The sequence below is a fragment of the Saccoglossus kowalevskii genome, chromosome 7 (genome assembly GCF_978046115.1).
Source record: "Saccoglossus kowalevskii chromosome 7, keSacKowa6.1, whole genome shotgun sequence".
Lineage (NCBI taxonomy): Eukaryota > Metazoa > Hemichordata > Enteropneusta > Harrimaniidae > Saccoglossus > Saccoglossus kowalevskii.
Window position 1 is genome coordinate 10,081,919 of NC_140647.1, and position 20,032 is coordinate 10,101,950.

Consider the following 20,032-nt stretch of genomic DNA (forward strand, 5'->3'; position numbering starts at 1 on the left):
ATACAACATGCTTGCCTGTCTGAAATTTGTGTGTGACGTAGACTGTAACCAAGCAACATCGAGTACACCCAAGGCACAGCATCATATAGAGGGTATCGAGCCTACGTGTGACGCGTATAACAACAATGAACAACCGTTTAATAAGGAAACCACAGAGAATCATACAAAGTTGAAAGTTGCATATTTATATTTCGTCCGTAATTTGTATGATGATTTTATTATTTTTAATCGTATAAAGCATTTGAAACATTAAATGTTGGAATTCGTACGCAATTTCCATTGTTGATTCTTAAACACAAATTATCAAATATATTATAATTAGGAATTTGCTGTAACCTTCGTATTTATTTCCTGTAAAAACGTCAAATGTATTTTTTATTTTCTGTAAATGTGTTTTACGCAGCGAAAACACCTTTTAAACTGCCATGATTTCGACACATGGGGCGATGAAGTTAATGCATATGCGTTTAAAACATGTTTAATATATACTGGGCCATATCAGTTAGGAAATAAATGCGTTTAAAATGCATTTTACAATGTATGGCTCAGTATAAATGCTTTTAGACATGCTTTTTTTAAATGCTTTTATAAAAAATACGTTTAAAACACATTTATAAATAAATGTGTTTAAAGGGGAACTTCCAGTTAAGTCTAGTCTCACAACAAATTTACTTTCAGGATTAAAATTACAATGGATAACATAAAATAGAATAACAAACAATAGTGTCACATGATTCTTTAGTGCAATCCCTGGGCTTGGAATGTTTCTCTTTAAAATGAATTTTACTGTATATGACTTAGTATAATTTTTTTTCATCTAAATCATCAATCTAAACCATCAATCAAAATGAACACACATTTTAAAAAATTATGTATAATCCGCTTTATTACAAATTAAACATTATAATTAAAACAAATGAGTTTATTTAGAATTAAATTATCTTGTACTAAATGCAAGTGGTGTATAAATACAGCCATATTCTGTCAAGCACAAAATCAAAGTTCAAAATATTGGCAGAAGATATAAAACACTAAACACATTTCAAGCCTCCCAAAATCTGACCTCTAGATCAATCAGTGGGTATGGTATAGCATGTACAATGTGTAAATACAAGAAACACAGAAATGATTATTTTTTTTCACTGCCATACTAATTACATTGTTATTATTTTTAAAACTATGTTGCTTACAAGTATACTTTATAATGAAGTTAAAGAATATTTCATTTTGTAATCTATGTACTTTTCTGAGATCTCCATCACCTATACAAATATACACAGTCATATACGCAGTCATATACAGTCATCTATTGAAAAGCGACAGACGGCTGGCAATTGCCTCAATGTCCCATCCAGTCAGGAAAAATCCCCTGCATACGAATAGAATAACCCCAATGGATCGTATTTTTGTGAAAGATTGGCATTTTTGTCCACATTTGCAGGAATCTGAAAAACGCGTTTCACAACTTGTCTGTAATTTAATTTTATGCTGCATTCAAGATGGCGGCCCCCATATAGTAAATATCGTATTTATTTTAACATTACGTGTGCACCAGGTGACTGTGGTCCCATTCCACTGCCTTGGTGCCCTGATATATTCATTACACAGTTTCAATAAGACTAAGCTATTATGAAAATTCTGTGCCTCGACAATAAATAATTTCAAGGGTTAAAAACTCTTTATGATTTGACACGCATAATATTGTTGAGTATATTGTTCATTGTTGTCCCATCTATAAAATGTTCTTGCAGGGAATCTGTAAATAAAAAATATAGTCCTACCAATACCAAACATTTACTCGCTAGAGCAGAAACAAATATTTATAATTTAGGACAAAAAAAAAATGTGACTTCATAATTTTCAATAATAATTTTCAAAAATCATCACAAAATAATTAGCAAGCTAAAGCATAAGAAAATATTTTGAAAGGATGTGCCCACTCCTAATTTTGTCAAAGATCCATGGTTGGATATGTGATTTCCACTTTTGGCAACCATGTGCACAGTTTAGGAAAAAAGAATCACATTAACATTTGCAACAAATAGGGCAGTGTTTAGCCATTTTTTAAAATTAAGGTAACAAATTTATGGATAAATTCTCTCCCAGTATTTTACACAAAATCTTGACACCAGTTTGGCAAAAATGAAATTCTAATGCATTCATACAATTCCGTGAACATGACTTGACATACAGCAGAACGAACACTGCAGTCAAAATGACTTTACCATTCCAAGATCAACAATGGGATTGAAATACATCATATAAACCATTAAATATGCATAGTTTGGTATTTACAGTTTACTAGTAAACAAATGATGAATATTGATGAAAATGATAATACATTGAACGGAAATGGAAAAGAAAGCAAAAACCGTGGACATATACTTGAACGGTCACATTCACGCGACAGTGAACATTACCTTGGAAAATGACGACTGTTCTAATTGACCTTATAATCGCCATGAAAAGGTCCCTTGAAGTTTTTAGATTGAGTTTGTAGCAAACGTTGTATTATACAGGGCTATACAACTAAAATAATCAGAATTACAAACTTGAAGTCCAAATCAGGTAGAAGATAACAGTCGACGATTCAAAGTTAATGTAACGATGCTTAGACGAAGTCAACAATTAGGATGGAAACAATGAGCAAATTAGTATATTTCCACACAAGTTTTTTTTAGTAACAAGCAGGCGACCCCTATTTCATCGCTAAGCTAGTTGTTAGTGACGTAACCTGACATCATAGGTCATAGGTCAAATGTAGACTCGCAAGTTCAACTGTACTGGGCGTTCTATGTTTATACCTTGCAGATAAAACTAATTAGTACTTATTTTACTATTAACCATGCATAAACATGATATTTCAGTGATTGAAATTTATTTTCACTATTTCCCAACATTTCGTTCACATTTTCGAATAGTTTAAAGGTCTAAATTTGTTGCTCTCAAATTTATTAGATTTTTTTTCAAATTTTCTATGTAGGCCATTCCTAATGGACAGCCTCTAATAATGAACATGCACGTTTAAAAATTAATACAATTTCTACCAGTCTCTTTTGAAAAACATTATGTAAACTAGTAGGGTTATTTTACTTTCAATTAACTTTATGGAATAAATGGAATGGAATAGAATAAATGCATTTCAAATGTATTTTTGTGAAGTTATACACTTAGTCATGCGCTCAACATGCTAGATTTGCAGACTAAGATAAATTAAATGTATTATACATGTATTTATATTGCGTCGATAAACTTTCTTTTAGTCAGCAAGTGTTATTATACCAAACAAACAAAACGTGTTCAAAATGTGTTTTGTGGTTTATACTCGAGTTTTCATGAATTTTAAACGCCTTTTCAACACATTTAAAATTCATTCGTTTCTGATTCGGTTAGAGCATTGAGAAAGAGAAGGCGCACATGTTCAACACTGCAATAAATGTAGGACCAATAACTGAACATTTACATGATCAGAAAAGCCGTATAGTCATGCATCACTCTGTTATTATTTATCACGTGTTCAAAACTAGTATGTTCGAATAGCACCTAGTCAATCAGCATTAATGCGATTGGCTGTTAGATTCAGTTGCTGGTACTTTTAAATTAAGTAATTCTATTGTCCCCAGTGGTACACATATAATTGACTTTTTTGTGTGAATTAAGAATAAACATTTAATCGCCGTGAACACTATTATACATCTGTCACCATAACGCCACAAGTCACAGAGTGCCGTAACTTACGGGGCATTTTTATCCTACCATACAAGGAAATGCGAATTCCAAATATGGAATGATTATGCGCGTAAACGTCCTCTAATAATAAAAACAAACTTGGCTGCCACCCGGGTTTGACCGGACTCCACACAAAGAAGTTCGCTGATTCCGTTCTAAACTTGTTGGATTCCGGCATTCCCATGATGTGTCCTTGGAAGGAAAATGTGTATAATATGTATAATAAGGTTATTACGAGGATACCTAAAAGTATGCACTCAAACAGTACACCGTCGCATCGACCTCCGATGCGCGTCGGTCGACACTGCCGCTGTACTGTCTTCGTACAGAAATTGTCTGCGTACATTTTAAAGACAAAATGCCTTGCAAAGTTTGGATAGAGAAATGTCAACAACAATTACTAACCAGTGTGTAGTTAGACGTTTTAGAGTCCATATCTGACTATAAAATTCCCATAATCCATGATAATTCTGACGTTACACTAAACAATATTGCTTACGTCAGATATGCTGTCAATGCAACCCTGCATTTTGAGATGGAGGATCTCTTCGAGACTGTTACAATTTAAAATAGTTTTTTGTGTATATGCGAGATTTCGCTATTACCTGTTACGCAACTGCAAATGATACTATACGATGTTTGTATAACGATCTACGGCTGGGCGTATTAATATTTCCCCTTTACTATTGTTTCATGAACAATTTACCATTTTCGGTTTCATTTCAGTTCAGTTCCCTTGCGCCTTTTTGCATTGTGTATAATACAGTTTCTACGGCGGTTAAAATGTAATTTAAGAATTGCTTTATGAAACTAAAAAAAAAAACATTTTTCAACGATCAGCTTAGAAACTACATCAAGTAAAATGAGCCAGGTAAATTGATTCAAAGAGTTCAAAATGCCATTTTTGAGATTTCCCGAATTGTTAGAAATGTCTGGTCGTCATTTACATCAATATCCAAATTCTTTGCTCCAGACAAACATTTACATCGCTAATTATGTTGTGTTGTTCACAAGAAACTCCGTTTATTCACTATTCGTCAAGTAGAGTCACCCATTTCATTCCAATTGGGACATAATTAAAATAGCTTGGAACATGGATTGGCATAAGAAATCTAAATTCTCTTTTTGCCAATTTGCTAATAAAACTCCGAATCGGCGTTCAGAAACTACTGGTAGCACTTAGCAAATCAGAACACGCACATTACAAAGAATAATGCTATTTACTCTCAATTGGTGAAATTCAAGATACAGGAAAAAAAAACAACGATTTTCATGTCAGCAATTCATGAAGCAGGATTTGGATTCACTTCGGAAGGATTGGCTGTCAAGAATTCCCATTATGACGTCATCAAGTCGTGCTACTTATCTGAAAAAAAATGCAAGTAGAGTTCGAATACTCAATAAGCCTGATAAGCAATAAAAATGCGATTGGTCTGTGCATGACCATGTGACCTTCCAGTTTGAGTACATTTTAGTTGGCGGTGTACGAGGATTTAGAACGATTCCTTAAATATTACTACAATTGTCATCACTTTGGGCGGGGTTTCGGGATTTCATTGCGATACAAATACAACTGCCAATTTTGAATCGTACAAACACGCATGAATTATTGGCTGAAATTAAATTATGTAAATGTTTACCATTACGAATCGTGTCCATAATCCATGATAATTCTGATGTTACACTTGTATACACAGCTGGAATTAAACTTCCACACTTGCCAATGAAGAAGGAAATAATACCTGCCAAATACCACCGACCATCATCTTTCTGGCAAACCAACGAGCTACCAGTGTCCAGAAATGTTAACTTCCATCATAACAGTTTTTTTTATTCGTATGATGATAAAAACAAATTACATGACAAACTAATTTATATCCGTTCATTAATATATATTAAATAGATACGACTAGGTTCGAAGAATTCATTAGTACTCACTACAATAAATGTACTTTTTATATCGTTTAACAAAGCCTTTTGTATGAGCTAATAGATCAAGCAAAATAATTTAGAACTGGGAACATTTTGTCTGTTTTTGTGTCATTCAAAATATTGTCACAAAAATAAAAACAATATCGCGATTAATCAAAATTGGACATTTTTGCATAAATTTATTATAGGTTCATTTATATTGTTCTGTTTAGGATAGTAACCAATGCAAACCCAATATGATAAACAACAGAAGATTTGAAAATAAACAACTAATCTGCATGATCACTAGTTTTATACAATTTTCAAATAGCCTAACATATTTAATGTCAAGTCGAACTTTTATGGATTGATATTTATTTGAAGGCCTCATTAATTTTGTTAATCACATACAGCTATGTATGTTTCAGGTCCTAAAACATTCCGTGTGTTCCACAGAGCATAGTTCATATGTATATGTTCCCTATATCAGCGATGTGTAAAACAATGTAAATTGTTATCAAAAGTGCCTACAAGTTTAATCGGATTTGTATTGCCATTGTTGAATGCCACAGTTTCTCGATAACCCTAATTAACCCTAATTGTCTATGCAAAATGAGGGAAATTAAGGATGCACATTTCCGACTGAAGGTCATTTAAATACAACATCAGCTTGTTTAAAACTATGTCTAAAAGTGGCACATACGGTGTATACATCGCATTGGACTAGTATCTTGGTGAGACGACTGTCATGGAGTGTTAATTCGAGTATGAGTCATTGTAATATATTGCTCAGTCACCAATTCGCAATTTATCTTAGATTAATAGTGCCCAAATAATAAATCATAGCCTGCATAGACAACATACTTTTATTTGATGTATAATAGAGCATTGGAGAGCCGAAAATATTTCAACTAAAATACAGATGAATCTTAGTTATATTTACCAAACATGGTCCGGTGACGTTACCTTGATACGATACACACAATCTGTTGTCCGGGATGAGGAGGTTAAACATTGAAAAAACAAACCTACAAATAGCTTTATTAATGATCACCATTTCCGCTTCTTGTAGATTCGTCGCGTATTCTTCTAAAATAGAATAAAACAATTAGGCATGTAATCAGTGTGTACTCAATCAGATAGATAACTAGATTACGTCATACTTCAGCAAATGCATCAAACAGCCGAGTTGTGGAAGCTGCTGGTGTATTGATGCTACTGCTGTTGATGGCGGGTGGTATTGGAGGTGTGAATCATAGTGGTTGGTTGTTAGGTAGTTGTCGTTGGAGAATGTGTGGATGCTTGAGTATTGTGCTGGTAACGTAGGTTTTTAGATTGTGGGCCGAATGATTGTAATGACAGTACTAGTGTTGGAGATTAGTGATTGGTTTGGCAAAATTGCAGCATATTGAAAAACTGTTTCCTTCGAGTTTGGAGTTAATATATAAACAATAGACAATCATATTTTAGGATAGTCTCCCAGCAAACATTTACAAGGATACATTGATTTTTTTTAATTGCGAAAAAAAATTGGAAATGAGACATTTCCTCCGACAAAGCTTCAAGGGATTAGGGATCAGCTTCAACTTAAATGGCTGCACATTTCCGTATCACATAATACATTTCGATCGATGACGTCACGTGCGTTAAGCCAGTGTAAGTGTCCAATGAAAAATGAAATTATACACAGTTGAGATTGTTAAATTGTTTCCATGGTAAACTTACTCGTATTCTCATAAATAGTTTATAGTGCGTAAGTCTGACAAGACAGTCAGGTTCAATGACGAAAATACTCACGATTGTCACCCAGTTTCCCCCAGCCAGTTATAAAACACGTCTTGCCTTCCGGGAAAAAATCTTTGTTTTCAGTCGTCGCCATGCACACTGGTCTAACGTAATCGTTGAAGGGTAAAGTCGACGGTGTATGTAACAAAGCAAGATCGGTCGAAATGTATTCCGGATGCAAATGAATAGAATCGACTCCGGATACATGTAGCTGTAGAGGGGCAGAAAACTCGAACTGCGAAACATCAGCGAGAACTGGGGGGTCCGACTCATAATTGTACCTGGGAGAAAAAAAGCAGGATTTTGTTTAGCTTATTCTTATTAGCGTATTCTTATTAGGATTTTGAATGAAATGCAATACAGATGTTAAATAATCCAAGTCTTTGGCGAACTTCACCAGTTTCTAGGTCTGTTTCTCATAACTCTAGATACATGTTGCAATCGCTTAACTGGCATACCTTTTAGAAATCGTACGATACTAATACTTACATGCACTTGGCAGAAGACATCACCCAGTGCTCATCAATGATTATCCCGCTACAGTTATGGGAATCTTCGACGTACAGTACCACATCCCATGGCCAGTTTCCCAGGGTAGCGTCGCTGCCCCCCACTATACGGTCATTGGCAGGTGTTGTGCCGCAAGCAATTCGTTCTGTGAGATCGGATGAGTATATGCGCCGGTGAGATGAGTGGAATCAAAGCGGGATTCAAATTTGAATTTTTAGATGCTCTGAGGCCAAATGTTGTCAAACAGATTAAACGTCGTTGTTGAAAGCAAACGCATTTTGCCTCAATTTGGCGATTACTTATTAATGAAGGCAATTACTCGAAATCTGTTGAAATTCGCATAAGACAAATTGTAGTGAATTTTTGAGTCAGTGAAAATTTCGAAATTTAGTAACAATGAAATAATATTGATGACTTTTTGCAATTTACACCATGCGTCAAACCCTATGACGATCACATTTATTTATCAAAATCAACCTAGTTAATTGAAAGAATCCATGGCAACGCTATCCGAACGCCGTTTAGCATTACAACCAACTAAATCCATGCCGCACGTAATCAACTGGAGATTGCAAATGTGAGTTGTATGGCCGTAACAATAAAAATGTTCTGAATGCGATTGAATTATCGTGGCGTCCAGAATGAGCGTGGTTATATCCCTAGAAGTTATAGCTATTTATATTGATATCCCATGTTGTACAAACCCTGCGTTGCCATGGAAAATTACAACCTGCCACACGGGTTCGAACTACAACTCGAAATAATGATTCATCTTACCTTCGTGTATTGTGTTGTTTACCCAATCGATTATCATAGCAACTGGAGAATAGTTTAAGTGATTGGCCGAGCTTTCTTCCCATTCCAGCAATCCAGTGAGATACCATTGATACACTCCCGTTAGACATACCAGTGAACTGCCACTGTCGCCCTAATCAAGAAAACAAAACATATTAAACATGTTTTTCAATTAACAGAAACAGAATTCAACTTTTATTTTGTTCGAATATTTTATTTATTATATCATGCATTTTCCAAAAGGTTTGTATATTTGGCAAATTCACAGTGAAAGGCAGACAACAAAAGCTTTGATGACGAACGTATTTAAATATAATTGTTGAACTAACGTTGATGGCACAATACCAATTCAGGATGGGGCAGTTTAAATACTAACATTTTGATTTATTCGTATTTTATTTAAAATGTATTTTACCAGAGGTACATTACTTGGGGGTTGCAACTACAGCGACATGATACCAAGATCCCGTTACAATCTCACTCTCGCATAAGCGTTCCAACTCAGAGAAATGCGAATGCGCATGCCCGAGGTAACTGGGATGTCCAGGTGGATCGAAATAGCTGCTCACGATATGACGGATTACGATAACTATATTTTCTGTACATTTTCGATGTATTGCATTCTTTTCACTATGAATGTCGTAATACATGTTTTATTGTTTTATTACAAACCGCCTATGTCATGTCAGAAGGTAGTAGCACCAGTCTCGCTATCTACGAGATGAGACTTGAATGGGATCTTGGCATGATGATATGGTGAATACAGTACTATGTGCGTTGCAAATCCCAAGTAATGTACCTCTGATTTTACTTAAATATATTTCTATGAATATTTTGTTTATAATATCCACACTATTATGCTCTTTATTGTACGTCATGTATTTTTGGCACATTGAATACAGGATGGATATCGACTCTGGTCAATTACAAAATATAGTAAGGAACATTCCTGGGGAAGCTTTTAAGTGTGCGCCGAGTGATGAACAGTCAATCTACAAAGAAACAATCAGTAGTCACAGTCAGTTGTTTATGACATCTAATCGTAGTAATCGAGCATCGTGATTACTTGTATCTTCCTAATTCATGACTTGGACGTTATACATTTGAAACTGACACACTTACAGCGTATACCGTCTTATTACTTCCATCATCGTGTTCGACAATGCACATTGATGATTCCGTGTTGCTGCAATTGTCTGTTTTGTGCAGGACAACTTGTTGAAGATGGTTGTAATATTTCGTACCTTGAACAAACAAGAGCGTAGTATACTATTAACTAGCGTAGCACTGATTTTCAAATACTAAGCCTGTCATATTCTACCAAATACTACTAACATACAAATGTAGATTGTCACAAGAAACTAGCTATATTCAATCACATATTACTCTTGCAATTCACCGAGTAACAATTCAAGATCAACCTGGGAAATATACATTGAATCAAGTGTGTAGTGTAACATCAGTTGACATTGGGTGGTTTGCTATTAAATTATAATTTAACAAAATTAAACATATTTCCTAAGTTATCGCGATGTACCACCTTCATTTTGATGTCTGATAATTGTTACAGCAACCAATAATGTAGTTTTAATTACCGTTATTGGAAACAAGTTCCCATCCAGTGATGGCACACTCATCAGAGCTCTCGCTTTCTGGTGGTGGTGGCGGAAGACACACAGGACGAATGTATTCAGTAAAAGTAAGTGGCGAGTCAAAATACATCAATGCGAAGTCCCATTCTCTGCTTGGAGGATCGTTCAAAGGATGCACCTCGATGTAGCTCACTGGAGACTCCTGGGCAGCTGGCGTCCCGGAGATAGTAGATGTACCCATCTTCACGATAAATGAATCTACTCTAGGCTGGTAGCCGTCTGGATCAAATCTGCAAGGTTCAACAAAGGGGTAAATAAATTTGACAAGTAAATTAACAATGTGACAGTCAAGTTAACCACTGTGCAGCTCAAATTTTACTTTTAGAGGAAAACAACTACTTCAAAGTTAATGCTTCAAGTCGCATTTCTGACCATTATGTAGCGACGAGCTATTAATGTAAACTATTATTTCAATATTTCTCCGAGTAAAAAAACACAAAACTAATAATTTGTTTTTTGAAATCAAACTATAATCAGAATTACCACAGATAAAAGGGAGTCTCCAAAATTACGCCGATTCATCTGCACAGGTATTGATATGATATCGTTACAACAAATTGTGTCAGTAAAAAAGAGCTTGTTAAATTACTAACATAAAACATACTCTTTAGATCAAATGGCTGCATCACGCAAAATATAATACAGGGTGTTAACACAATACAACACACTAGGTGAAATGTGTGATCCTCAGCAGCATTTGATCCGAATTCTACTTTTTCCGAGAGGGGGGGGGGTAAAATGCACCAGGCAAGAGGTCACTTTTATAAATAAACAATGATGAAAATGAGTTGTAGAAGTAAGATTAAATAGGTTGGGCTTTATATATACATATTTAATTCGCTCAATTCAGCATTTATTGAACCGTAGCAACTATCACTTACACGCACTGTGCCGATGTCAGGATCCAGTGTTCATTGACGATGGCTCCGCTACACGAATGGTTGCCCTCCTTTTCTATATTCACTTGCCATGGCCAGCTTTCCAGAGCAGCGTCTGATTTACCGACCAAGTGATCTGGTGCAAGTGGGCGAGTACCGCACACAATTGGTCCTGTAACAAGTAAATGTGTACCAGAAGTTTCAGATTTGTAGAGTATAGCAGCCACGTGAATGCGTGATATGTAATAGGAACAAGAGTCGGGAGTGAGCCGATAGTAATCGACCGCATGAATTGATAACCCTAAAAATGCTTTCCCGAAATTACTAGGTCTAAAATTTGATTCTCGCCTTGCACACGCACTTGAAGGATAAAAATAAATGCAATATAGACAATGATCAATTTGAAAACGTTGTGTTAATAATGTCATGCACGGCATGTATCGTGTATATACCGCTATAAAATCGTATTGAACACAATCAACTTTTAAACACACTATCAAACTAATACACGTCACTAGTGTTTTCTATGTTGCACAGAAGCGACATGCGTTTGTTATTCAAAGGGAATGTCAATCTTGTCTGTGTCACTCGGGTCGCATTCCTAATTCACTACATTCAGTTTTACTGCGCCAACATATACATCAACTATTCCATTCACCATTTGTGTTACTTTGACTAGGTTTTTTTTACTCGCAAGTGTAACTTGGCAAAATGTTCTACCAATATGTTCTTTTCGCCCTTTTTCGAAATCGTTTCTTACAGTCTATCAATTTCTGAAAGCACATGATATGCGACCCATACAATGTGTGTACGACTAGAGTATCACCAAATAAGCATAAAATACCATCATTAGTCACGGTTATTTTGCAGTCAGTGCAAACTTGAACAAAATACAAGATGAATATCGGCATATTTCATCAAACCCATCATTGGTTATTTTGTTCAGATATTTACTACACAATATACAATGTTTGATGAATGTTCTAAATGTTGTCGATGGACTACAACCAAGTAGTAGCATTGGGTATCATACATATATGCATTCTAGACCTTTCTGTTGAAAACTCTACAATTATCTGTCGACAAACTGTCGAAGTCGGTATCAGTCGATGAAGAGCAGTACTACAGTACTATAGGTAGACTGTGAGAGACGTGTTGTTAATTGACAGTCGTCCTAACAAAAATGACAGGTTAAGACTCATTGCGATATTTTATATCCAGAAAAAATCCCGGTGTATAACTCGACGAAAAGAACACTAGTTCAGAGTGGAAAATATAAGCCTCGACTAGTGTTTTACGAGACTGTCGGAACATGCGCAGCTGCACAACTATTTCATCAGGAAGAGTGCCTGCGATGTACGAGGACATGACCGTGCCGAGAGTCCATCGTGCATTACAATTGAACAATAAAGCCAAATAAAGTCGCAGCAAGAGCACGAATTGTGTAGAATAGAAGGAATTTTATTCTACATTCAGGCGATTAGATTTCTGATAAGGATTTTGAGAGGTTTTACTTAAATTGAATATCGCTGTACTGGTTCAAAATAAGCTTGAATTCGTCATAGTAGTTACCAGGAATGGAATGGAATGCTTACTCGAACAGTGATGGCGTGGATGAAAAGTTATTTTTTGCGGCGAAAAAAATAAATAAAAGGCACAAAATTGGTCGACAAATACAACAATCTTGCAAATAAAAGATATTTCATCGAGCCAGTAGTTTTATGATACATAAGCAACTACAAAAAGAATTGTTTAAACGTACCTGTAATTTCGCATAGGAACTTCTTTTGTTTTTCACAGCTAGAAAACGCCCACTTGTAATCACCAAGACCGGCAAGTGACCTGCACACAGATATGCAGATAGATTCGATTATTTTAGTTCAATATATGCGTTTTTATATCCACACAAGATTATTATTAAAGTCATGTTTCGTTCTACACAACCCAGACAAAAGGGCTTCCATATACAGCACAAATGTCAGGTCTAAATTCATGCGGACAGGGATCCCCCTCACATGCACGTAGTATGAAAACAATACGAGACATTATGATGGATACATTTTTATAGCATTTTAAAATAATTGTGTTTGATATTAAATTTTCATCTGGAATATGATTTTTTTCTGAAATTGAAATATTGTTTTGGCAGCCAACATTTCAGTTTTCATCAAATAATAAAACTAAAGCTGACATGTAGCATGAAGATTGAATTTACTATTAATAGCTATGGCGCGTGACGTCATTCTTGAATAGTCTTATTGTTTTACAGTGAGAAAACATGTACTCACTTGACAACTCCACAGTTGAATCTGTCGTTGTTATTGGATAACGTTCCATGATACCAGTCGTCCACAAACCCCAACAACAACAGAGTACCATCTGTCCATCGTAACTTGTAGTCCTCTTTCCTGTCGTTCAATCCAATCCAATATTCTCCTTTGACATTAGCGCCTCTTAATACATTCTCATAGATGTCGTTACGCTCTTTTGTTGATGGCTGGGCCAACCTGCCGCCTTGCATCACGCAGTACGCCTGTGCATCTGGCCATGATTTTTTGTGTGGTACAATCATGATGTCAAAATCGTCCACGGATATTGTTTGAGTTACTAGAAGGAGAAGAATGAAATATAACTATTCATTTTATTTGACAAATACAGACACTTATTGTTTGGTGAGAGGAGAGATTGATTGTATGCGCTATGCTAAGTAAAACGCATACGTTGTAAACGTATGGTGATATCAGTGCTAAAATTATTTTTTTTCGAATTGTTTGGGTATATTATCATTAAGTTGACATTGGTATATTGGTCTTTGCATTAAATCCATATCAGATTGATAAGGTATTGACATTTTATAGAGCCATGGGTTAACTAACCATAAAAAAGCAGTGGAATTATTTTCTATTGAAGATTGGGAGGGAGGGGTAGAAAAATTGCATATTCACCTGATAACGCCTTCTTCATGATTACCTATATGCAAATAAAACGTACATATTTAATTGATTTTACACAGTTGGAGACAATTTAATTTCTGGCCCGAGATTGTGGTTGCATGATACGGGGTTCTCCACGCAATGCGCGACTCAGTTCTAACTGAATGTTCAAACTATCTCAGTCAGTAAATTACGTTTGTAACAAGAATATACACGAGAATGTAACATACATTAATCGACGTAGTTACTCGTGGTTAAAACAAGGACGACAAATGGTGGTGACCTATGTGATAGAATGTTTCAAACTTTGCACATGATTAAACTAAATGAACTGTTAATAGCACTCACCCGTGACTCGATTGTACGTACACATGTTGCTAAAACAAGAACAGCTATTGCAATCATGGCTATAACAAAACTCAGAGGAAAAAGAATATGAGTACGTCTGTTTCAAGAGTCCAGCAGATATTCAAATTAGGTGCAACGAATGACGCTGATCTCGACACTGACAGAACACAGGTGCACCTGTTTATTTCAAATATGCAAAAGTCCAAATTGTAAGAAAAGTAAGAATTGACATAACACAGCGTTGTAAGCGGAGTCGGCTGATATTCGATTGCATCAATCAAACCAATCCACAGCACGTACTTATTACGCTGTTCTAGCAAAACTACGCAAACCAACGCAATTCAGACGTATGTTTTGATGAGAGATGGTACATTGAGCCGCCATGTTTATGTCGGCAGTCTTGTTTACGTTGACTATCGTGATATCGAGTACAATTGCAGGGAACATTACATGGGTGAGTGACTCGTGCAGTAACATAGACAAAATCAGAATTCGAGTGAATCCTCGGGATTAGAATGAGATACCGTTTACAATTTACAACTAATTTACTAATGCTATTTTTTTTTATTTTATATAAATGTTTGAGCTCATCTTTTGTCATCATTGCGTCCGCTTGACCGGGTAAACGTGATATTCCCCAAATATAGATTTTACATTTGAAGATTGATATACAAGATTCGGACAGTATTTTTTAGGCATTAGGATTATGGTAAAGGATTAGGTGGGTATACTATGTATTAAGCTATAAATCTCAAACCGATTGGCAAGGTGCGCATTTATTTAAATTGATTTTAATATTAAATTAATAATTGGTAAAATCTTATATCTTAAATCTCAAGTAGCGCCAGGTAATCGTGTATGCTTAAATTTTGTTAGAATTCAGTCTACTGATTTGATAAGTGTAGCTACGAATTTGAACATTCCATAATTACTAGAGATATAGAACTCATAATAGTACTAATGATATATTTTTTATTACGTACCAGGAATCCACAGAGCACCCCGATTTTGAATATGGTGAGTACTTTAATTCACGCTATCTAGCTGTGATATCATGTCTCATTTCAGCATGTTCTTACCAGGGCGTTCGGTAGCAAATGTTGTTTTCAGCTTTAGTACTCTTAGTGCTTTCAAACGGAAGCGTAAATCTTTGTTGTTATTAAAATCACTACGCGTACTTAATAGATGACACCTTGTTAGTGGCATATCTTACACGTTTTTGGTTTTAGATAGATTCTAAATTTGTGTGATATGTCAGCTAAACAATGATATGATATTTGGGTTTGAATTATGATTAAACATGTGTACCAAATGTAGATGAGTTTAGTTGTGCATGTCTATGTTTATAGTTAATTAGAGAATGAAGATTATTTTAAGCATATTTTGTTGATCATTCCTCACTGACAATTTATCATTACATATTCATTGAATTCTATATATGTTTGACACTACTCTCGAACATAATAGTGGATTATCCGCATTAAATGCGCAGATTTTTCTCAAACTTTTAAATTTACTTCTGTCAGGATTAGCTTCGACGTTTTGATTCGATTCTGAATTGAGATGTGTTATAACAGAAGCAAACCTAACACAATTGCCAACAATGTGTAATTTATTCACAAAATTCAAAAGAATTACACGTGATCTAGCACTATACACGAATTCATATCAATTAACTCAAATACAGTTATATGCATAGTATCCAATTGAATTGTTGGCAAGATCAGACACACAGTGCATTATAAACGCTTGGTAAAAACAAATTTCTGTTAAACTGACACTGATGTCGAATTAGGTAACAAAGTTTATGCACGGGCATACCCATCGCTAAGTGAATTTCACCATAATCGAATTTATCGTACGTCGTTTAATCACCAGGGTCTAAATTAATCTCTCTCGATTCGAACGACTTCAAAATACAGTTGGTATCGACGAAAATGTCATGGTACGCAGCGCAGGAACATTACAATACGATGAATGGAACTCTTGCACAGCCATCAAGTGACATGAAATACGCAATCTATAAAAAACTGGATGAAACAATTTATTATTCGACAAATGTGTTGGATAGGGCTCAACGACAACTATATTGAAGGCGAACCTCAGTGGGCTGATGGAATAATGATGGAAAACATGGACTGGATGAAAAGGTGGAAATCCGGCAACAATGTAAAGAAAGATTGCGTCATGGTCCAGTAAGACTGTCTTCTGATTGTAATTCATTTGTTTAGTTGGATTTAAGTTCCTTTATATTATTTTAGTCATTGAGCGGAATATATCAACTTTATTGATTTCGATGAAAAATTGATTGGTTAGATCAAAAGTGTTTGTGTGGAAAGACAACCATAATGCGTTCTATAGCTTAATTTATATAGATGTACTATATTTAGAATTGTACGAGTTCACTCTTGTTCCCCAGATAACTGCGACCCGCTGAAATTTGAAGAAAAATGCATTATTCTGGATCCTTGTAAGCCGAAACCGATGTTCGAATAATCAAGAAATAAATCCAAATAATCTGCAATGTTTAGACGCCCGAAATTCATTAAAATGGTATCTTAACGTTTACTAATTTTCCCGGCAATTAGCACAAATTCAGTCTCACAATCGTGTAGATTTCAGAAAGCTCCCAATTATAATAATAGTTTGATGTTGCTTTGTAATTAGCGTCTATGATTTTCATTCTATTGTACTCGCACAAGGTAATGTTACAGTATTTTTCAATTCCCCGTATATATAATTTCTCCTGAAATATGTCGTTTGATTGCATGCGTTTTCTTTTGTTTTCTGTGCAGATCCTAATGACTGTGGCTATCGTCCACCTGTCACCAGTCGAATAGTCGGCGGTACAAATGCCGCTCCTGGATCATGGCCTTGGCAGGTGTCTCTACTGTTTCGCAACAAACATCGGTGCGGCTGCGTCATAATCGGTGATCACTGGATCGTCACTGCGGCTCACTGTCTGTGAGTCACTATTTATAATGGCGATAGAGAAGGGATAATTTTACACAAGCTAATTCTATGTTAGATTAACTGAGTGAAATTGTATTTGAATGACAATTCCAACCTATCCACCATACAGAAATTACACCCTGAGTAAATGTTGGTAGACGAATGTATTGTAACAGGGAGGGGGTTGGGAACGCGACTAAATACACGCGTAGGGGTAAATATAATGTTAAATAACAGTTACTACTAGTTATAACAAGTGTCATTGCTGTATGTTTATGAGTTCTCGCGTGATTTCTCTCCCTCCAGAATAGATCGCTACAACACAGACCGGTTGGAAATAATGGCAGGTTCCACAGCTTTATCCGGGTCTCACTGGGAGTATCGTTACCCCGTCGGATACATGAGGGTTCATCCATTTTTTGGGTTGAGGCGCAAAGAAGACTGGGACGTTGCTCTCGTGTATGTAGATTCTCCGATACCGTTTAATGTGAACATACGACCAGCGTGTTTACCTCCCTTACGAAAGGATAATTTCTTTGATCCCGACGGCAGAGAGTGCGCCATCACTGGCTGGGGAGCGCTTTCACAATCTGGTGAGTAATATTTATCATCGCTAATATCATGGTTGTGGTGTCTACGCTTACGCTGCTTTTCCAATTTTGCGCGTGACTTCGCTAGTCGTATACGCGACTAGTAAAATATGTAACCCCGTTATCTCAAAGAATCGCTCCACGATTTATGTAGAAGCCCACTGACAATGTTTGCAATTGTGGTTGAAATGGTTTGGCAAAACTAAAACTATAATGTGAATGTTCATTTGGGTATAATAAATAATGTTATTTTGAAACTAGGGGCAAAATATTTCGTAAAAATAGTAGGTTGGGGAACCCAATAAGAAAGTATTTTTGCATGCTTAAAGGGTCGTCGCGCAGCGCGTGTTCGAATTTGTTTTACACGCGTTGTGTACGTCGCTACGAGTCCCATGTCGAACAGAACGCGGTGCGACGACCAGTCCTTTAAACTGTTTCTACCAAAACAGATTTAAAACAGAAGATATCCACTTTCAGTCACCGAAGTCATGACATTTCTTGAAAAATGGTATGATATTTGTCGACTTTGTGTAGAGATAAAAAAACTTGCTGAATGGATAATGTTGAACTGATAATAATATATCAATAACATTACATTTTGTCCATGAACTATATACTAGATGTGACAGTCTCCGAGTTACTCCAAGATGCGGTGGTGGAAGGGACTGACTGATTCTATGATGTGTGCAGGGTATCCCGGGTATGCTATGTAAGTATGACCGCTTAGAAATTCGGGCTGTTGTTTCTGTCCATATTACGCTCTTAATGTAATATAGCTATATGTCCCCAGGTCATGACGCAGTCAAATAATGTGTAGTGTTCGTTGAAGTAGCCGAAAAATAAGGATCGAGTACATAAACTACAAGAGTATATACCAAATCTATCTACCACCGGTTGACACATTGTTATGTCTACGATACTTAATATTATTCAGGATATATGAAAGCATCTCTCCTATAAACTGCGCCCTCTAGCGACGAAGTACCTCTATGACGTAAACACGAAAGCCACGTTTTGATTTGTAGTTGTTCTCCATAAAGATGATTTCATTATATCCGAGACGGCGAACCACTACACAGCCATAGTTGCCGATGTGAACCATATTGCTTTCATCTAAGTAGATCTAGATGGCGCAACCGTACAGATAGATAATAGGCGATATTGTGAGTGGCGTTTTAGTATTGGTTGTTAAGGTGAACACTTGACTATACTTTACATGGATGTCTTCTCAGGGAGACAGTGGTGGTCCTTTGATCTGTCAGATGGAAGATACAAGATGGTATCTCGCTGGTTTGACTAGCTGGGGAATGAGGTGCGCTGATCCCTATTATCCTGCTGTATATTCTCGTATCACGGCGTCCAATGATTGGATACAGGCTGCAATGGAAGAAGGTGACAACAATAATAACTTTGTGACGTCAGTGACACGTACTGGTCAAGCCTCATTGATCCCTGAGGTTGTGGTCAAAAACGGATACTTCATTTGGAAGTGTTGTATGAGTGCGCCAATGAAAATACATTCAGCACCTACAAAAAAAAAAAAAAAAAAAAAACGCTGGAAAGCCTAAAATCCTGTTTCAGTAAGAAAACCTTTCGTAACGTACCTAATAAATGATAAAACAGTCATTTATTATAGATCAGACAAATATATTTTTCGCAAAATTGTCTGAAAGTGGTGTCTATTTTCGCGGGAGACGTGGGCATCTGGAGGTACTTATCGTATTATCAGGGGAGTATTATCCTGATAGTTATACTACCCCTACGAGTAGATTAACGGGAAATAGCGGCTTCTTTTGGAGCCTCGGTCTGGTAAAAGTCCGAGGCGCGCATAACGAAGTTATACTGCGAATTTGACGAGTTTTGAGCCTCGGTCAGGTAAAAGTCCGAGGCGCGCAAAGGAGCCGCTATTTCCCGTTAATCTACTCGTAGGGGTAGTATAACTATCAGTA

At 36.1% G+C, this 20,032-nt stretch overlaps 1 protein-coding gene across 4 annotated transcripts; it reads right to left on the reverse strand.

Moving 5' to 3' along the window:
* Nucleotides 1-4,930: 4,930 nt before the first annotated feature.
* LOC102807134 (transmembrane protease serine 9-like) lies at nucleotides 4,931-14,672 on the reverse strand. 4 transcript variants are annotated; one of them, XR_014929888.1, is made up of 13 exons: nucleotides 14,542-14,672; nucleotides 14,206-14,230; nucleotides 13,549-13,867; nucleotides 13,023-13,102; nucleotides 11,264-11,432; nucleotides 10,326-10,612; nucleotides 9,853-9,974; nucleotides 8,713-8,863; nucleotides 7,915-8,080; nucleotides 7,438-7,706; nucleotides 6,584-6,729; nucleotides 5,370-5,471; nucleotides 4,931-5,095 (listed from the first exon to the last, which is right to left on the reverse strand). XR_014929888.1 is itself a non-coding variant. In XM_006814814.3 (13 exons), exons 1-13 carry the CDS (start codon nucleotides 14,596-14,598, stop codon nucleotides 5,088-5,090), a joined length of 1,968 nt encoding a protein of 655 aa, XP_006814877.2. In that variant the 5' UTR covers nucleotides 14,599-14,672; the 3' UTR covers nucleotides 4,931-5,087. The 4 variants fall into 4 exon arrangements, 3 of the variants coding, with proteins under 3 accessions (XP_006814877.2, XP_085357189.1, XP_085357188.1); XM_006814814.3 differs by having other exon boundaries at nucleotides 5,370-5,538; XM_085501063.1 differs by lacking the exon at nucleotides 5,370-5,471.
* Between the last annotated feature and the right edge of the window lie 5,360 nt (nucleotides 14,673-20,032).